The following is a 15919-nucleotide window of genomic DNA, read 5'->3' as shown; positions in this document are numbered from 1 at the left end:
CTGGTACGTTCTTGTTTTGTGCGCATTAGTGGGTGTTCTGATGTTTGTTTGTTTTTGTGTGATTACACTAGTTGGAGTAGATGACTCATAGGGCTGATGAGACCAGCTCTGATGGCTCAAAGAGCATGCTGTGTGTCCCACAGAACAGCTCCATTGTCTGTAGGCTGATGCATGCGAGGCTAGTGTCTTGTGTGGGGTGGCTCTCCCTGCCTCCTAGAGCTGGGCTGTCAGCTCTGGCTGCATGCTATTTCCTGAGCTGCTGAAGCTGAAGAATAGGCACCCCTCCTCCTCCAGCTCCTTCTCCTCCTCCTCCTTCTTTTGCTTTTCTTCCCCTCTAGCTGTAAGGCTAGCTTCGGTTTGTACTAAGTCATTGGTGTGCAGCCCCCCTGCAACCCGAGACACCAGTCTCTTTCTGCTCGCCCTCTGCACAATGAGGCTCTTATGGGGGATTTTGTACTAGCTGTGCTCAGGTGCGTCTCGGAGGCCTGGCGCTTGTTGTCATCTGGAGTGCTCTTCTCCTGTTGGACGTGCACTAACAGGACGGGTTTCCTAGGTGTGTTTGAGCAGGGAAACCCTCAAATTATGCTGGACTCCAGCCTTCCAGGACTCAAGTTGGGCAAGGCTTGTCTATTATAATAAAGTACTGTATGCCAGATTAACATATAGAAGTTATTGAGAGTTATTATCATTGTTTTGCTGTAGTATTTCAAAGTAAGTGTGTATTTACATAATTCATTACATAGTAGCATAATTGATTGTTACCATATGAATGGACAGGTTAAAGTATGCTCTTCCAACATTTTTTGTTTATTTTCTGATCATGAAATGATAGGCAGATATTGTGTAAAGGATGTTTGTCTTTTCCACTAAACAGAACTGAATCCAAAACAAAATCCATAGTTATAATATGTAAGAACTTGTAGGGGTAAGAAATCCATTTTCTCAATTACCGTCTCTCTTCTCAGGCAGCAAACATGACGATGGCACCCAGAGCGACTCGGAGAATGGCTTGGGCCTGCGCTTCGGGAGCAGACGCCATGCAGCCCTGGAAGAGCGCCTGAAGGCAGCTGGACTGGCCCGAGCTAAAGCCAACGGGGCCGAGGGTGCACCGGCCTCCAGCCGCACCGCCTTCATGATCGAGTTCTTTGACGAGGATAACCCACGTAAACGCCGTTCATACTCCTTCTCACAGACTGCGCCACTTATTGGGGGTGTGGCAGGGGAGGGGCTCTGCCCGGCTCCACCCTCCCGCCCTAAGGTCATGTCTGCGGATGGTAGCAGGACCGTGACTTCAGCGCTGGCGGCAGTGGCCCCCACAGCAGCACGGCTACTACAGAAGCAGAGGTCAGAGGACCCTGGATTGGTGCGCAGCTCCCTCAGCACAGGGCAACCCAGCCCAGGAGACGAGCCACAGAAGCAGGATGACGACCAGAGCGACAAAGGCACCTACACCATTGAGCTGGAAAACCGCAACCCTGAGGAAGAGGAAGCCCGCCGCATGATTGATAAGGTATGTCAGAGGCTTTTGAATCAGTTTAAATCAACAGCCAATTAAAATAACATGAAGTACAGACAAAATTCAGGCTGCTGCTCCTGTTTTTAGCCAGACACCTTTCTCCAGGTTTTAAATAACGAAGAAACCACATAGGTGAGATTGCTTAACGACTTAGTTTGAGGCGAGTGCATGATGATTTGGTCTGCTGTAAAGCTTTGAAGAATGCTGATTGGTGGGATATAAGCTACATTAGCTACATTAGAATTGTAGAACTACTTTGCAAGGCCAAAGAACAAAACTTCAGACACCAGGCATGTCTTGGCTGATCAACAATATTTGAGTAAAGAAGAGCACATTGCTTTTTTTTGTAAAGTATCGCATAGTGTTATGGTGGCAGACGGAACCAGGCCCTCGCAGACGAGGTTAAGATCTTTAATAAGAAAAGGATGATCCAAAATCACAGTCGCTAAACCAGAGGAAGAAGTCAGAAACTAGAGATCCACAACAAAACAAGGCAAAAAAAGGGTCAGGATGGAAAAACAGGTCATAAACAGAAGTGGATAAACAAACAGTGTAGGAATGCTCATTATGCTCATAGTGAGACAATAGTCCACAAAGCAGCTACACTACACTATATTAAACTTACGAATACGTGAAATTAGGAACAGGTGTGAGTGTGATCAGAAGTCTGGTGAGGCTGAGCACTGATAGGTCAATCGGTTGGGGTCCTGAGTCATGTAAGGCAGTAAAGGGGTTCTGGGAATTGTAGTTTGAGGTGGCAGAGTTGTCTGCCTCATGTTCCAGCCACGCCACAGGGAGGCGTGACACGTGCCTATTTAATCTTTATAACTTTAGAGATACTGAGTTGTCTTTATTTGATGTGATTTAATTTGAGTTACTTACGAAAGTGTTTTGTAGGGGTTTGTGTTCTGTGTATTTTGATATTCAAGAGTTTATAAGGGTATTCGTTAACTGGCTAACTACGGGGAAGGAAAACAAATTTCAGATGCAACTGATGTGGGCTATAGGGTCACCTTTTAAGGTGAAAGCACTGGTGTTGCACAACTGTTCCCGAAACAAGTACATTTGAAAACATGCATTATTCAGAAATGGCTAAGAGAAATCAGTAGGTTTTTTTGTAGCAGAGGCTGCCTCTTAATATAAGCTAAAGAGCTGAAACTACTGACTGGTACAACACTGGATGCTGAGGAAGACTTGTCGTCTTTTTACAGGTGAACAATGCACCAACATGTGAGTTTGTCAGAGAGATATATTTCTGGCAATGTGCTCATGTTAAGGCACATGTGTATGGTAATAGCAAAGTATAGTATAATGTGTTTACTCACATTTATAATCATACTCGACACATTTTATGTTCCTGTTAAAAATAAAATAAAATCTCTGTTAATCTGTACGCTTTCTCTGTGTACCTGTAATTAAATATAATGAATAATCAAATCACATTAATATTAACAGCTCACAGGGTTGAGTTCCTGTGTGTATCTCTAGTGTTGAGCCGTTGAGAGGAAATATGGATGTTACTTTTGTTCTTTTTTGATCAGTTCTTCTCTTAAAGTTAGACTTTAACATAAAAAAATCCGTAATATCTAAAGAATGTCATTCATCAGCATTTTTCTCATTGTTCCATGTATTCTGCCCTAAATCACAAATAATGAATGGTGTGCGTACGTGTGTGTGCTCATTGTCATGTCCATATGTAAGCTGCACTTCATGGATCAGATCATGGGTTAGGAGCTGGGAGTCATTGAGACCAAAGCTACTGTAAAAATACTCTTAAAATATAATGATCTTTAATATTCTCATATTGCAGCGCCTGTCACACTTGACACATTGAAATAATAGCGTCTGGAAGTAAGCTTTCACCAGGGCTTAATTGGCAGTGATTTATTCTCAGAATTACAATTCATGACGGGACGGATCAACAGAAAAGGCAGTTTGTCATGATTTTTGTGACATGATCTTTCTGAAGTGGCGTGTTTTGCCTAGAGATCTGTCTGAATGGTGAGATTTTGGAGTACCCCTTGCTGTGAATCTATGTCTAATGGGTTTGTAATGGTCTTCAGTAACAAACCATGCCGTTCTTCCGCTATTTAGTTTAGCCTTGGGGAGCTGTAAAGCTTTGTGTTATATTAAAACACCTTTGTGCCGTTGCTTACTGGCATCTTTACAGTTGTACTTTTAATTACAAAGCTGTTTAGGGAGCCGCCCTCATACAAATAAATACAAATTCAACTGAATGAATTTATACAGGAATTAATTAATTCATTCATTCATTGGAAAATGGGTACACAGATAAATGAATGTGTCAGCTTGCACATGCCAACTATCATTAATCCAGGAAAGAGCTTAGTTTTTTGGGGGGTTTAGAGTTTTTGAGGTGTGTGTTAAGCAGTCTCACTAATTAACACTCTTCTTTTCATGCCTCGGTTGTGTTGGGGCTCATTTTCTTGCACTGTTGCCATGGAGCCATGGGTTTCTGCACACATGCTCAGCAGTCTCTTGGCTTTGAAGCTCTGCTTGCCACTCAGGTGTCTCATGGCTCTCTGCTCTTTGTCCTCATGGTCTTGTGCCCTGCACTGTATAGGTGTTCGGGGTGGAGAACTCTCAGGAAACTGCTTGTCCCAAGCAACAGCAAGGTGTTGGGAAAGCTAAAGAGAGTAAGAAGACCAGCAGCACTACAGCTGAGGTAATGACAAGTCTTGAGACTTTGTGGTTGTATTGTGTGGCTATGAACAACAAGCTCAATTATCATATATGTTGTTGTTTTTTTTTTTGCAGTGCCATAGCTGTTGAGGGGGTTTTGAGTGGGATAGCAATTTTAGTCCAAGCTAATGCATCGGGCTGAACGACAGACTGTATTTTTGAACACTAATTGTATAACGAGTGGTTGACGAGCTACATTCTGTGCTGTATAATATTTGAGCATATTTGATAGCAATGTTAAAATCTCCAATTTAATAAAACACGTTGACATAGTATAGTGGTAATATTTGTGTTGAAGGAAAACGAGGCTGTTTGAAAGTGCAAGAGTGGAAAGATGAAGAGTGGAGTCTTCTATTGCACGAGAATGACTATTTTTAAATGCATACTCCAGTAGCCCTAAATCTGTGTCAGGCATTCCCTTATTTGACCACTTCCTTGTTACACAGAGAGTAGGCCACTCACTGGCTGACCCAGTTAAGGGCGAAAAGGAGGAGTAGTGCCCTCTCCCCTCAAGGCACGCACACACACGCACGCATGCACACACACACACACATGCACCCGCACACACACGCACGCACGCACACACACACACAGCCAAGATTAATGAAACCATTCTGCACTGCATTGTGATTCCGTAGATTTGTGTTTAAGCACAATAAACGCTACATGATGAACAAAATCTGACAAAAACTAGACTTTGCACACAATTCAAGTTTCAAAAGTTCAGATTCTTACTGGCTTTTCTTAGAAGAGAGGCATGTTAAGCATGTTTTTTTAACTAATCCAGTGTACGTCTGCAACTAAGAATTGTTGAAGAAGAGTTCCTTAATTTATTGGCTGTTGTTTTCAGTTCATTTAATAATTGTGTTTCTTTTCCAGTGAGAAATAAATGCAGATAATGGTACAAGAAAGCTGAATTAGAAAATTCCCAGTCAAATATTAAATTGTTTTTGTTTACTTCACCATATAATTTAATTTGCAGTTGAAATCAAAGGTATAACTAAACACAAGAAAGCTTTTATTCATTTACTAAAGCCTTTAAAGAGTTAATAAAATAAATGAAAATTGACTTTATATTACTTCTTCGTTTATCATTTAGTGTCTATTTTTATTTTACTTATCTAAGTAATCATCTTTCCTGTTTTCTCGATTCTAACAAACGTTTAAGTCTTTATCTGTTGCCAGTTTTGTGGGTCTTGTTGTCTGTACCACAAACAATTTCTTTTTTATGATTTTATGATGCAGGAAAGCAGCAGAAGCCATATTATGTATAACATTACTATACACTGTATAGTATATATTGGAATCTATAGGAATTAATGTACACATTAACATTATACAATGTTTTTTTGTTTGTTTGTTTTTTTAAACACATCAACAATAAACACAATCAGAGTTTTGTTCCAGCTTCAGTCCAGTGAGTATTTCACCATATTACTCAAACATAAGCTGGAGTCAGTTATGTGGTGCATCAGCTTTGATGGAGGTTTTTCTCATCACACTGTGTGAATCAGTAGTAGGATATATCGATTAGTATTGAGCCTAACAAATGTACTTCATTTGCAGGGCCTTGTGGACGAGTCTGTTGCTGTTGGCAGCCCGCGATGGGTTTCCCAGTGGGCCAGTTTAGCTGCTAATCACACTAGAACTGATCCTGAGGGTTCTGGGGCAGAACCCACAGCCTTCATCCATCATGAGCGAGGTATTGCCTTCATGTCTGTTCTTTCTGTGGCTGTTTTGAACATTATGAACTTCTGAAGTACTTCTTAAAGCATGTAACCCTAGGATAATGTGCATCCTTAATGATTTAGTGATGGAGAGATTCTGTCAGAAATGCAAATTCTAAACCTTCAGTTGATACGTACAGTCTTATTTTGCGGAAATTAGTCCCATTTTTTCCATGTTTTTGTTATTTCTTGACATGGAAAAATGCTGGAAGTGCAAGCTTAAATCTGTAGATAAAGATGGTAAATTGAATATATATTATACAATATTGGGTACCTTGGTGTGTAATTAAATATGTAGTAATGTATCGATACTACATTTCAATGATTACTATGTAATGGAATATGTGGTAAATATGTAAATATGTGTGTGAACGTGTAAGCTCTCAACTTTGAGAATCATGTTAAAGAGGCGTGTTAAAGCGTGAAAAATCTATACTGAATCCAGGACCAGAATTATGCACCTCTGGTCTATAATAATGCAGTATTATTAATGAAACCACAAGAACATTTAGGCTGTTGATGCCAAAGTGAACAGATGCTAAATGTTTGTTGTCGTGTTTCCTTTTTTTAATTATATTTTTGCTTTAACATTTTATACCATTGCAAATTAGCATAATGCTGCAAATGAAGATGACTGGCATCACCAGTTGTTTATAAGTTTTTGTGCTCATGTTTCTCTCACTATTAAATAAACATGGAAAAAACACATATTAACATAAACTTGCTAGGTGTTGTGTTCTGTAACAAAGTACAATTGATTTCTGGACGACTTTGTTTATTGCATGATGATCCTGAATGTTTATTACCTCAGTCTTCTAAAACAAAGGAAACATTTGTCTTTTAGACGCCGATGCTTTGGACCCTTTAGCATCCATAAAGAGTACCAGCTCTGCCACCTCCAGCCAGTGTGAACGGAAGAGGAGGACACTGCCTCAGCTCCCAACTGAGGAGAAGAGCAAGCAAGGCAAGGCCTCCTCTGCCCTTGGGCTACGCTCAGAGATTGGCGAGAAGCAGGACACGGAGCCCCAGGAGAAAGAGCGCCACAGTGAACACAAAGGGGACGGCGAATGTGCCCCCTCCACACAGGACACTGTGAGCGGAAAGACCCAGCAGAGTGGGACAGGTGTGATGCAGACGTCCTCCTCCAAGCCTCCCACACGTTCTGCAGAGAAGCAAAGTGAGGAGGGACGTAGGAGGCGCACTGAGGACAAGAGCAAAGGGAGTGATGGGGAAAGGACTGGGAAGCCCCTGGTGCGGCAGGGCAGTTTCACTATTGAGAAGCCAAGTGGGAACGTTCCCATTGAACTCATTCCGCGCATTAACCGTCAGGTAGGGGGCCGAGAGCGCAGCGACTCAGCCGGCAGCATGGACACAGCTACCCTGCTGAAGGACACAGAGGCTGTCATGGCCTTTCTGGAGGCCAAGCTCCGTGATGAAAAGAAGCTGGATTCCGCAGTGCCCCCTAGCCAATCTCAGGGGCGCTCCATTTCCCCAGAGTCAGATGTGGATACGACTAGCGCGGTCAGCGAGGCTGAGCGAAAGGGTGTGCAGAAGCGCCGCTCTCTCAGCAGCCTGCACAAAGAGAAGAGCAACCTGAGCTCTGCTGGCAAGAGTGCTGCGAGCGCACGAGAGCGTTTAGAGAGGAAGGCCAAGACCAAGGTTCCAGACAGCCGTCCAGACACCCGCCGCACCACCCAGACGATCCCACGTGGCCGTCAGCCCTCACTAGACCTGACGGATGATGAGCAGACATCTTCATTGCCCATCTCTGATGTGCTCTCCTCTGACCAGGAGACCTATTCCAGCCGATCCCATGGCCGCGGTACCTTCACCTCTACTGACGACCTGCTGCAGTCCAAGCTGGACTCCTCCAAAGCTGCCAAAAGCAAGACCAGTAGGACGGCCCAGCCCAGTGCACCTGCTGTAGGGAAACAGGTGCTCCCTTTTTGAACTGTTGGTCTGTTTTTTTCAACTGAAAATGTTCATATCGTTCTTATAGTTTCTTAAGAATAACGAAAGATAGCTAAGTTCTGTATTCTCTTCTGTGCATATACTAATTGGCAGTTACCTGTGCCATAGTGTCGGTTGTGATATTATTCACCTCTTATTGGAGAAAATTAGTTACTATTATCAGGCCAATATTGGAATTACAGACAGTAATTATAACCAAAACCCTATTTTTATTCTGCATTGACTGATAGAAGATATGGAAGTATTTCCCAGTGGAGGACAACAGAATAGCAGTTTGCAGAAACAAGGAACATCAAAAACACTAAGGATGTTCAGATGATTTCAGTGATCTGTATTGCCTAAATAATGCATTTATCTGTGAAACTTTAGGCATCCCTGGTCAAACTACATTCTGGTGGTTTTCTAAGTGAAACACATCCTCTGCACAATTACTGTTTATTTGCTGAAATTTAACATATTGATTTTCACTTAATAAACCAACAAAACGTTATTTGAGCAGGAGTGCTCAAACTTTTGCATACGACTGAGTGAGGCAGCTACCATTAGCAACTAGCATCTTTAGAGTTTTAACCTGTTGCGCGACAGCTGGACTGGTCATAGTACAAGGATATCGTATAATATGTTGTACTGTTACATCCCTACTATACAGCTTCCTTAGTCATTTTAGAATTTTCTACAGTTCCATCTTTTGATGTGGACACAGAATTTCAAAATTGTCCTCCTAATCATTTAAAGCCTTGCTTTGTTGCACAGGACTCACACATTAGAATCCTTTTGTCATCTTATCTACAACCAAATTGGTTTCTGTATTAATGGTAACATTGATTTCACACTTTTGAACAGTGATTCCTTTTGAGCGGTGGTGTTTATGTAAAGAGCTTATGTGATTTAATGATCAATTATTTATTGTTTTGTTATCATTATTAGCCCAGAAATTATTCATCAGTTCCTCAAGATGCTTGTTGTGCAGTACATCTTATAATTTTGATGAAAACTCTATTCATCTGTTTTGTCAACAGCAGGCAGGGCTTCCTCAGCCCCGGCCCACCAGAGCCTCCCTGCTGCGACGTGCTCGGCTAGGGGACACATCGGACACTGACCTCGCAGATGCCGACAGGGTGTCGGTGGCCTCTGAGGTGTCCACCACCAGCTCCACCTCCAAGCCCCCGTCAGGCAGGAAAGCCCCATCCCGCATCGACATGCTGGCCCAGCCCAGACGCACAAGACTGGGCTCCATCTCAGCACGCAGCGACTCAGAGGCCACAGTTAGCCGCAGTGCAGCATCACGGGTGTCAGCTGAGACAGCTCTGCGGCTGGGCCTGCGCGCCACCAATCCAGCAGACAGTAAGCTGAGCCCACGCCTGCGAGCCAATAGTGTCTCTAAGCTCGCAGACACCAAGACCAAAATCACACCTCCTGTCTCCGGACCTCCAGCAGGTGAGTGCAAAGCACAACTTACCTTACGTATGACCACTTTTCTGCTGTCTGCACTGTGCTTGTAATGCATCACTGAATATGTTTGGATAATGATTGGATAAATGTATGCTGAACATCAGATGTGTGGGGACCACTAGCTTGAAATTGATAAGCAATATTGTCTTTGTCGGTTATCATTAACTTCAATAAAAAGCTATTTAGTTGCTCAAACTGCAAACCGGAGACTTGTCACTCATCATCCACTCAATATCTTTTAGACCTTTCTGGTGTTTAAACCACCTCTGGGATGAAAGATTGGTCCAATACTGATTATGCATCCATAATATGCTTCTTCCAAGTCAATAACTTTAGCTCAAGGCATTTGGAGAAGAACATTAACCATAACTTAAATAAACTAACAGACTCCTGCTTTTACTAGCATTACACTAGTTATGAGGTAGAGGGTGGGCCATCCTACCCACCCAGAGAGACATCGCTGTCTCCCAAAAACAGAGCCATCACTCTATGGGCATGCCACTCAGGAGTCCCTTGTCCCCAGACTTTTGACAGCAGTGTATATTTTCCCCACGTTTGTACTTACTTAGCCATGAAGTTAATATCCAGCCTTAATCAATGTGTTATCCAGTGTTTCTTTTTTGTCTCACTGTGCTTTATTTTCATTGTCTGTCATCTGTACTTGTCGTTTGACTGTTCGTGTGTTGGTGTCCCTGCATGCATATGTTGTTTATAAAGAGAACTTTTATGCAGAGATGCCTCAACCAGAACCTGAAGATGGCCTAGCAGACGAGGAGCCCATGGGTACTGTACCACCTCTGGGCTGTGTGTGCTATTCATTGTGTGTGTGTTTGTATGTGTGTTCCTGTGTTTGTGTCTCTGCGTGATGGTGCAGCTGTCTGTGCATGTCAGACCTTGGTCAAATATGCAGGTGAATTCCTAAAGAACGCGATAGTAAAAACACACAAATACTTAGAATTGTCTTGAGCACAGCCTTGAAACAGCTCCGAATGAATTGTGTCGGTGTGGATTTGACTCGGCTATTTGAGCATGTGAACTCTCTTCCAGTTGTCATCCTAAACAGTAAAAATACTCTATCAGTAGCTTAAGCAGTTTTCTCACTTTTCTGTAATCATCAGGATTAATACATTAATAGATTAAACAACCCATTCCAAGTTCGCACCTAAAAAGATATTTAAAAACTAATGTAGGTTTTTAGTACTTTTAAAATAATCTGCCTCAAAAAGTGTTCAGTTGCGCTTTATAGCAACAGAGCAGAATTTTTGCAGTATATGCCAAATGGCCCAACAGGAAAAGGCACTAGACTTGCAATTATGCTGATGTAAGCACTAGGCAATTGGAATCAAAGGCTGCAGTTCAAGAACAGCTCACGTTGCGTAGGCTCCCCCTGATGGCAATAACTTATAACATCAATCTGGTCAAGTTTAAAATTCAACACAATTCAGCCTACAGAGAGGGGTAACAAGCATCAGACACTGTTGTTTTTATGAAAAATACTTCTGGTACATATATCCATTTCAAGTCTAATACATAATGTCTTTTCACTCTGTACTAAATATAAATATAATATAAATATAAACAAAACTTTTATGTTTATAAACCTAAACACATATGTTTAAAAAACAGAATAGCTAGGAAAAATGCCAATTTATTGCATCGTTAGTACTTTTTGCAAAGCTGTTGTAGATGGCAGTTACAGCTTTAAGATATCTACAGCAAGAAGTATTTAGCTTTTTGTAGTATGGTGATTTCAGTATTGGCCCTTAGTGGTTTCAGTTCAAGGTTCCATAAATTTTCAGTGGGACTGAAGTCAGACTTGCAAGCACATTGATCTTTTTAAGGAACCAGCCTTGACTTATTTTGGCTGTATGTTTGGATTCAGTTTCTTGGCAAGTAAGATTAAATCCTTCTCTGTTATTTCCTCTAACTGATCACTTACTGTAATGGCCCATTACCATTTATAGAGAAGCACCCCCACATCATGAAACTGACAGGGTTGTTTAAGGTCATTGCTGTGACTCTGTAGCTTCTTCTGAGTATGTTTAATAATGTTGTTCCTGAGAACTTAGGAAAACTCCTTCGCCTTCACCATGATTGCTGCTTGTTGTGTGAAGTCTTCCCAATGAATGGCAACAGCATTATTAAAGTCTCCAAAGCAATAACTTTACAGGAGAAGGAAAAACCTACTTTATTTTTAATGTAAGTCAGTGGAACCAGACTTTATTCCCAATTCATTTTTGGTCAGTTCTGCAGGTCTGTGCTCTGTTCATCGTGATATATATATATATATATATATATATATATATATATATATATATATATATATATATATATATATATACACACAACATAAAGGACAACTTGCAAATAATGTAAAACTGAAAAGGGTTTTGTTCTGAAAGCACCAATATATATATATATATATATATATATATATATATATATATATATATATATATGTTGGTTTTTTTTTTTAAAGAAAGATTTTTCCTTATCAATGTTGTTTTTGTTTATGCTTAACCTATACTTCAGCTTGTTTGTTCATACTTTTAAGTACAGATTTAATACATTTTATGTGTAAACATGAAGAGAATATATGGACTGGAAGTATTTTAAATAGTAATGAATACTGAAAAACTGTTGAACGTGTTGAATACTGTCTGTAGTTACTGATGACTTAAGAATGATGTGAGCCTCTAATCACTCGGCAGGGCTGTGTAGTCAGGTATTACTGTGCTGATGATCGTGACTTTAACCAGTATGGTTTTATCAGGATCGGTATGCCAGAGGAAGCCGCAGTGCATTGCCTGGGGGTTTTATTTTTTGCTTTGTGGGATCTTGTGCGCTCTTTATACATGATATTGTATAATTTCTTCCTCTATTTGAAACAAGGTTTTTCTATTTACAGTATGGTTTTGATAGTGCTAATAGACACCATTAAAATGGCTACAATGTGTATTAGATAATAATATGACTGTTATTGATTTATTTATTCTTCTTTATTCTTTGACTGACATCAAACCTTGTATCAGTAGTGGAAAAGGACTGTGTTTGAATCTTTGGTGCCCTTAGTTTAGAAGTTTGGTGTTTATCTTGTTCGCTAACATTCCTCTAAGGTCTTACTGTGTCTGTGTCTAATACTGACAAGAGTCTGAACCTCAAATATTGACAACCCCCTTATGGCTTTTGACCCTATTTTCTCCACCCTCATCCCTCCCCCCTTGTTTTTTTTTTATTAGATCTTTTTGTTTCCTAGCCCACATATCCCATAATCTCATGCAGCTGCTTGCAGTAGATTAAATATGTTTTGCTGGCACTGACGGCTGAGTAAAATAATAAAATATGGACATATATCCTATATGGACATATATCCTAACTACACCCCCCTGTCTCTCTGTAGCTGCTAACAGGTGGAGACGCGTGCCTCCAGAATACGCCTCCACCTCGGAGGACGAGTTCGGCTCCAACCGGAACTCCCCCAAGCATGGGCGTCTGCGGCCGGGCACCACTCTGCGCACCAGCAGACTGAGCAGTACGCTCACTGCCACACCAACAGCCAGCCCCGGTGGCATCGCTCTTAAGCACAGGATGAGGGAACAGGAGGAGTACATCCGGGATTGGACAGCTCACAGCGAGGAGATTGCCAGGTACTCATCAACTCTGTCTTTCTAAAACTCACTAGCACAATCAGACACTCAGAATTCAGGCAGCTCCTGTGTAACAACAAGGGTGGACAATGTGGCAAAAAAACATGACAATTTTCACCATAAATATATAACAATGAATCATGATATAAAACATTGCAGTGCAAAAATGTGACAGTGTATAGTGTGAAGAATATCAGCTGCAGTGTATTAATTCTATGCGTGCTCATGATACACATCGGCACATGTTTTTATCATGATATCACCAACATATTTTGAGAAAGTGGCTGGTATAAATGCAGCTGCTGTGGCTGCTATACTTTTCTAATCTTTGAACCTATCGTCAGGATATCACGAGTTCCACAGCGCTGCCATAGCGATCTGTGCTAGGGAGCCCATGAGAGCATACAGTCAGGTGCAAAGATTTGAACAGCCCTGCTGAAATGACATGTTTTGTGTTCTACATGAAATAAAGTTACAAGTCCTCTACAGAGAACACACTTGTGCCCATTAAAATGCACAGTTACTGTTTATTTGCTGAAGTTAACATATTGCGGGAAAAATCTAACATAAAATGTGGCCTGTGCAAACGTTATGGCACATTTAATACTTTATGTCTTAGTTTTTCCAATATGTTAAACTCAGCAAGTAAATAAAATTTGTGCACTAATATTGGCAGAATGTCTTTTACGTTCCCTGTAGAACAGATTTTCCCTTAGAAAATGAACGACATGTGACGTGTTGAACAGGGGTATCCAAACTTGGCATGCAATTGTAATTGCTCTCTCTCTGGATAGATAGGATAGCCCCCCTCCTCTCACCATCGCTCAGCAGAATTGGTAGGTTGTGAAAAAAGACGCTGTGTTGCTTCACATGTCTCATATGAAGAAAATGCTAGGCTTCGTCCTCCCAGCTTGGTGGCATTTTCTGATAGATGGAGACCTAGCTAGCTAATGGGGATTGGATACAACGAAATTGGAGGAAAAACTGAGGAGAAAAAGAAATAAATGCATATTATAAGAATGGATCTCTTTTAATCGAACCTTTGTAAAACTAAATAGTACTATAAATCAAATAAATTAAATAAGATACTTGGCAGTACTGTAGTCTAGTCACAGATTTCTGTGTCCAGTCTACTGTGTGTCCTCTGTTGAGTGTGGATGGAGTGTAATGATCCTTGTTTGAGGTTGTTGTCGGTTTGAGGTTGCAGCTCAGCTGCGGTAACACAGAGAGACAATGACCTGCTCCCCTGCTGTGGAGAATGACCCAACAGCACTTTTTTCAGTTTATTTTACGCCCCCCCCCCTTCTGTCTTTTTGGCATGTTTTATACCTGCAGCTGTCTCGCTGTTCCTTCTCTCTCCATCTTTGCACTGCTCTTCCACTTGACCTAGTAATCACATTTAAACTCAGCAGACAGCAGAGCTTCACTCTCACTTCAACAGAGACCAAGCACACATCTATATTTAAGCCCTCTAAGTGAGATTTTTAGGAGAATGTACAAGTGAGTGTTTACTCACCTTCATCCTCAGAGCAGCATCAGTATTGTCTAGCAGACAAAATGTACTGGTTTTGTACAAATCGAAGGACCTCTTTCAGTTATTATAGTTAATCTGATCTGAAGTTTGTCGAATGTGCTTTGAGAGCAGAGCGGAGTGGAGTGGGAATTATTGATTTTGGCCTCAGAATAAGAGGATGTGCTTCACTAATGCATAGTTTGGGAATGTAATATAGGGTGGCACCAGAATTACTGGCACCTGTGGTAAAATTGTGCAAGAAAGACTGTGAGTAAATCTGTTGTCCATCAGTTTTATTCCTTCACTGAACAAAATGAGAGAAATTGAAACTTTCAGTGTAGTAAAGTAATACAGTGAAGTAGTATACAGTCAGAGCTGGAGAATGTTATTGATGTTGATTGACCAGTCATGTGATTGATTGAAAACTCACAAGTGAGGACAAAGACACTGTGTCTCAGCAGATTCTTTATGGAGGAATGACCTCACATCCCTATCGAGAACATATCACCGCTGACAGAAGAAAACCTCGTATCTCCATTTTTGTCACTTTTCAGTTTTTGTCATTATTTGAAATTGCCTGTTGCTTTTTACATTATGTGCAAATTTCATGATGAATGAACCAAAAGAAACAGCCCAAAATGACTTGGATAATGTCTGGTTCCATTGACTTACATTAAAAGTGAAGCATGTTTTTCCTTTTTTGGAGATACAAGATTTTCATACCACAACAGCAATGTGTAACATTAAAAGAGAAGACTCAGAAGTGATAGGGGTACTGGTAAATTTAGCATGCATGTTTTTGGAAAAAAATTTATATTACATGTTCTTTTTTTCTCAAAATAAATAAAAATTGTATGCCGATATTTCTATTATATGTTAATAATGTTGTATTCGCATGTGTTCTCTGTAGAGGAGGTGTTGACTGACTTTCACCTAGGAAACTATCATGTTTTGTTTATTATTCATGTCACTGTGTTTGTCACTATGTGCATGTTTCTGAGCATGTAGAGTGCTGTAGGGCCCACCTATTGTATGTTTTTTGCTGTTTTGCATGTATGTGAACTCCCCTAGTTTCCAAACACCCGTCTGATGGTTAATAGGTTATTTCCCTGTGTGCGCAGGATCAGCCAGGACCTGGCCAAGGACCTGGCCATCCTTGCACGAGAGATCCATGACGTGGCCGGCGAGATCGACTCAGTCAGTTCTTCCGGCACGGCGCCAAGCACCACGGTCAGCACAGCAGCCACAACGCCTGGATCAGCTATCGACACCAGGGAGGAGGTACAATACATTTTACCACAAATCTCATACCAAACTTAGGGAATGTATAGATAGATAATTGGGTGTACTTTAATATTTAATAATTCCAATGAGAAATTTGGGTGCTATA

The 15919-nt window shown here is 41.1% G+C and overlaps 1 protein-coding gene across 14 annotated transcripts in view; it reads left to right on the top strand.

The window, feature by feature from the left end:
- cep170aa (centrosomal protein 170Aa) overlaps positions 1-15919 on the top strand; it is a 70699-nt gene that overhangs the window by 48696 nt on the left and 6084 nt on the right. For 3 of the 14 annotated variants that reach the window (XM_017690560.2, XM_017690563.2, XM_017690571.2), the window contains 8 exons: positions 966-1510; positions 4101-4202; positions 5786-5921; positions 6791-7881; positions 8937-9354; positions 10087-10152; positions 12770-13016; positions 15630-15810. In XM_017690560.2, the coding sequence (XP_017546049.2) occupies positions 966-1510; positions 4101-4202; positions 5786-5921; positions 6791-7881; positions 8937-9354; positions 10087-10152; positions 12770-13016; positions 15630-15810 (2786 nt within the window). The remainder of the gene's footprint in view (positions 1-965; positions 1511-4100; positions 4203-5785; positions 5922-6790; positions 7882-8936; positions 9355-10086; positions 10153-12769; positions 13017-15629; positions 15811-15919) is intronic. The other 11 variants (XM_037538294.1, XM_017690565.2, XM_037538298.1 and 8 more) reach the window with 7 other exon arrangements.

This window comes from Pygocentrus nattereri, chromosome 5 (assembly GCF_015220715.1).
Source record: "Pygocentrus nattereri isolate fPygNat1 chromosome 5, fPygNat1.pri, whole genome shotgun sequence".
NCBI classification, from domain to species: Eukaryota; Metazoa; Chordata; class Actinopteri; order Characiformes; family Serrasalmidae; genus Pygocentrus; species Pygocentrus nattereri.
The sequence above is the reverse complement of the archived record's forward strand: the minus strand, read 5'-3'. Positions and strand labels throughout refer to the sequence as shown.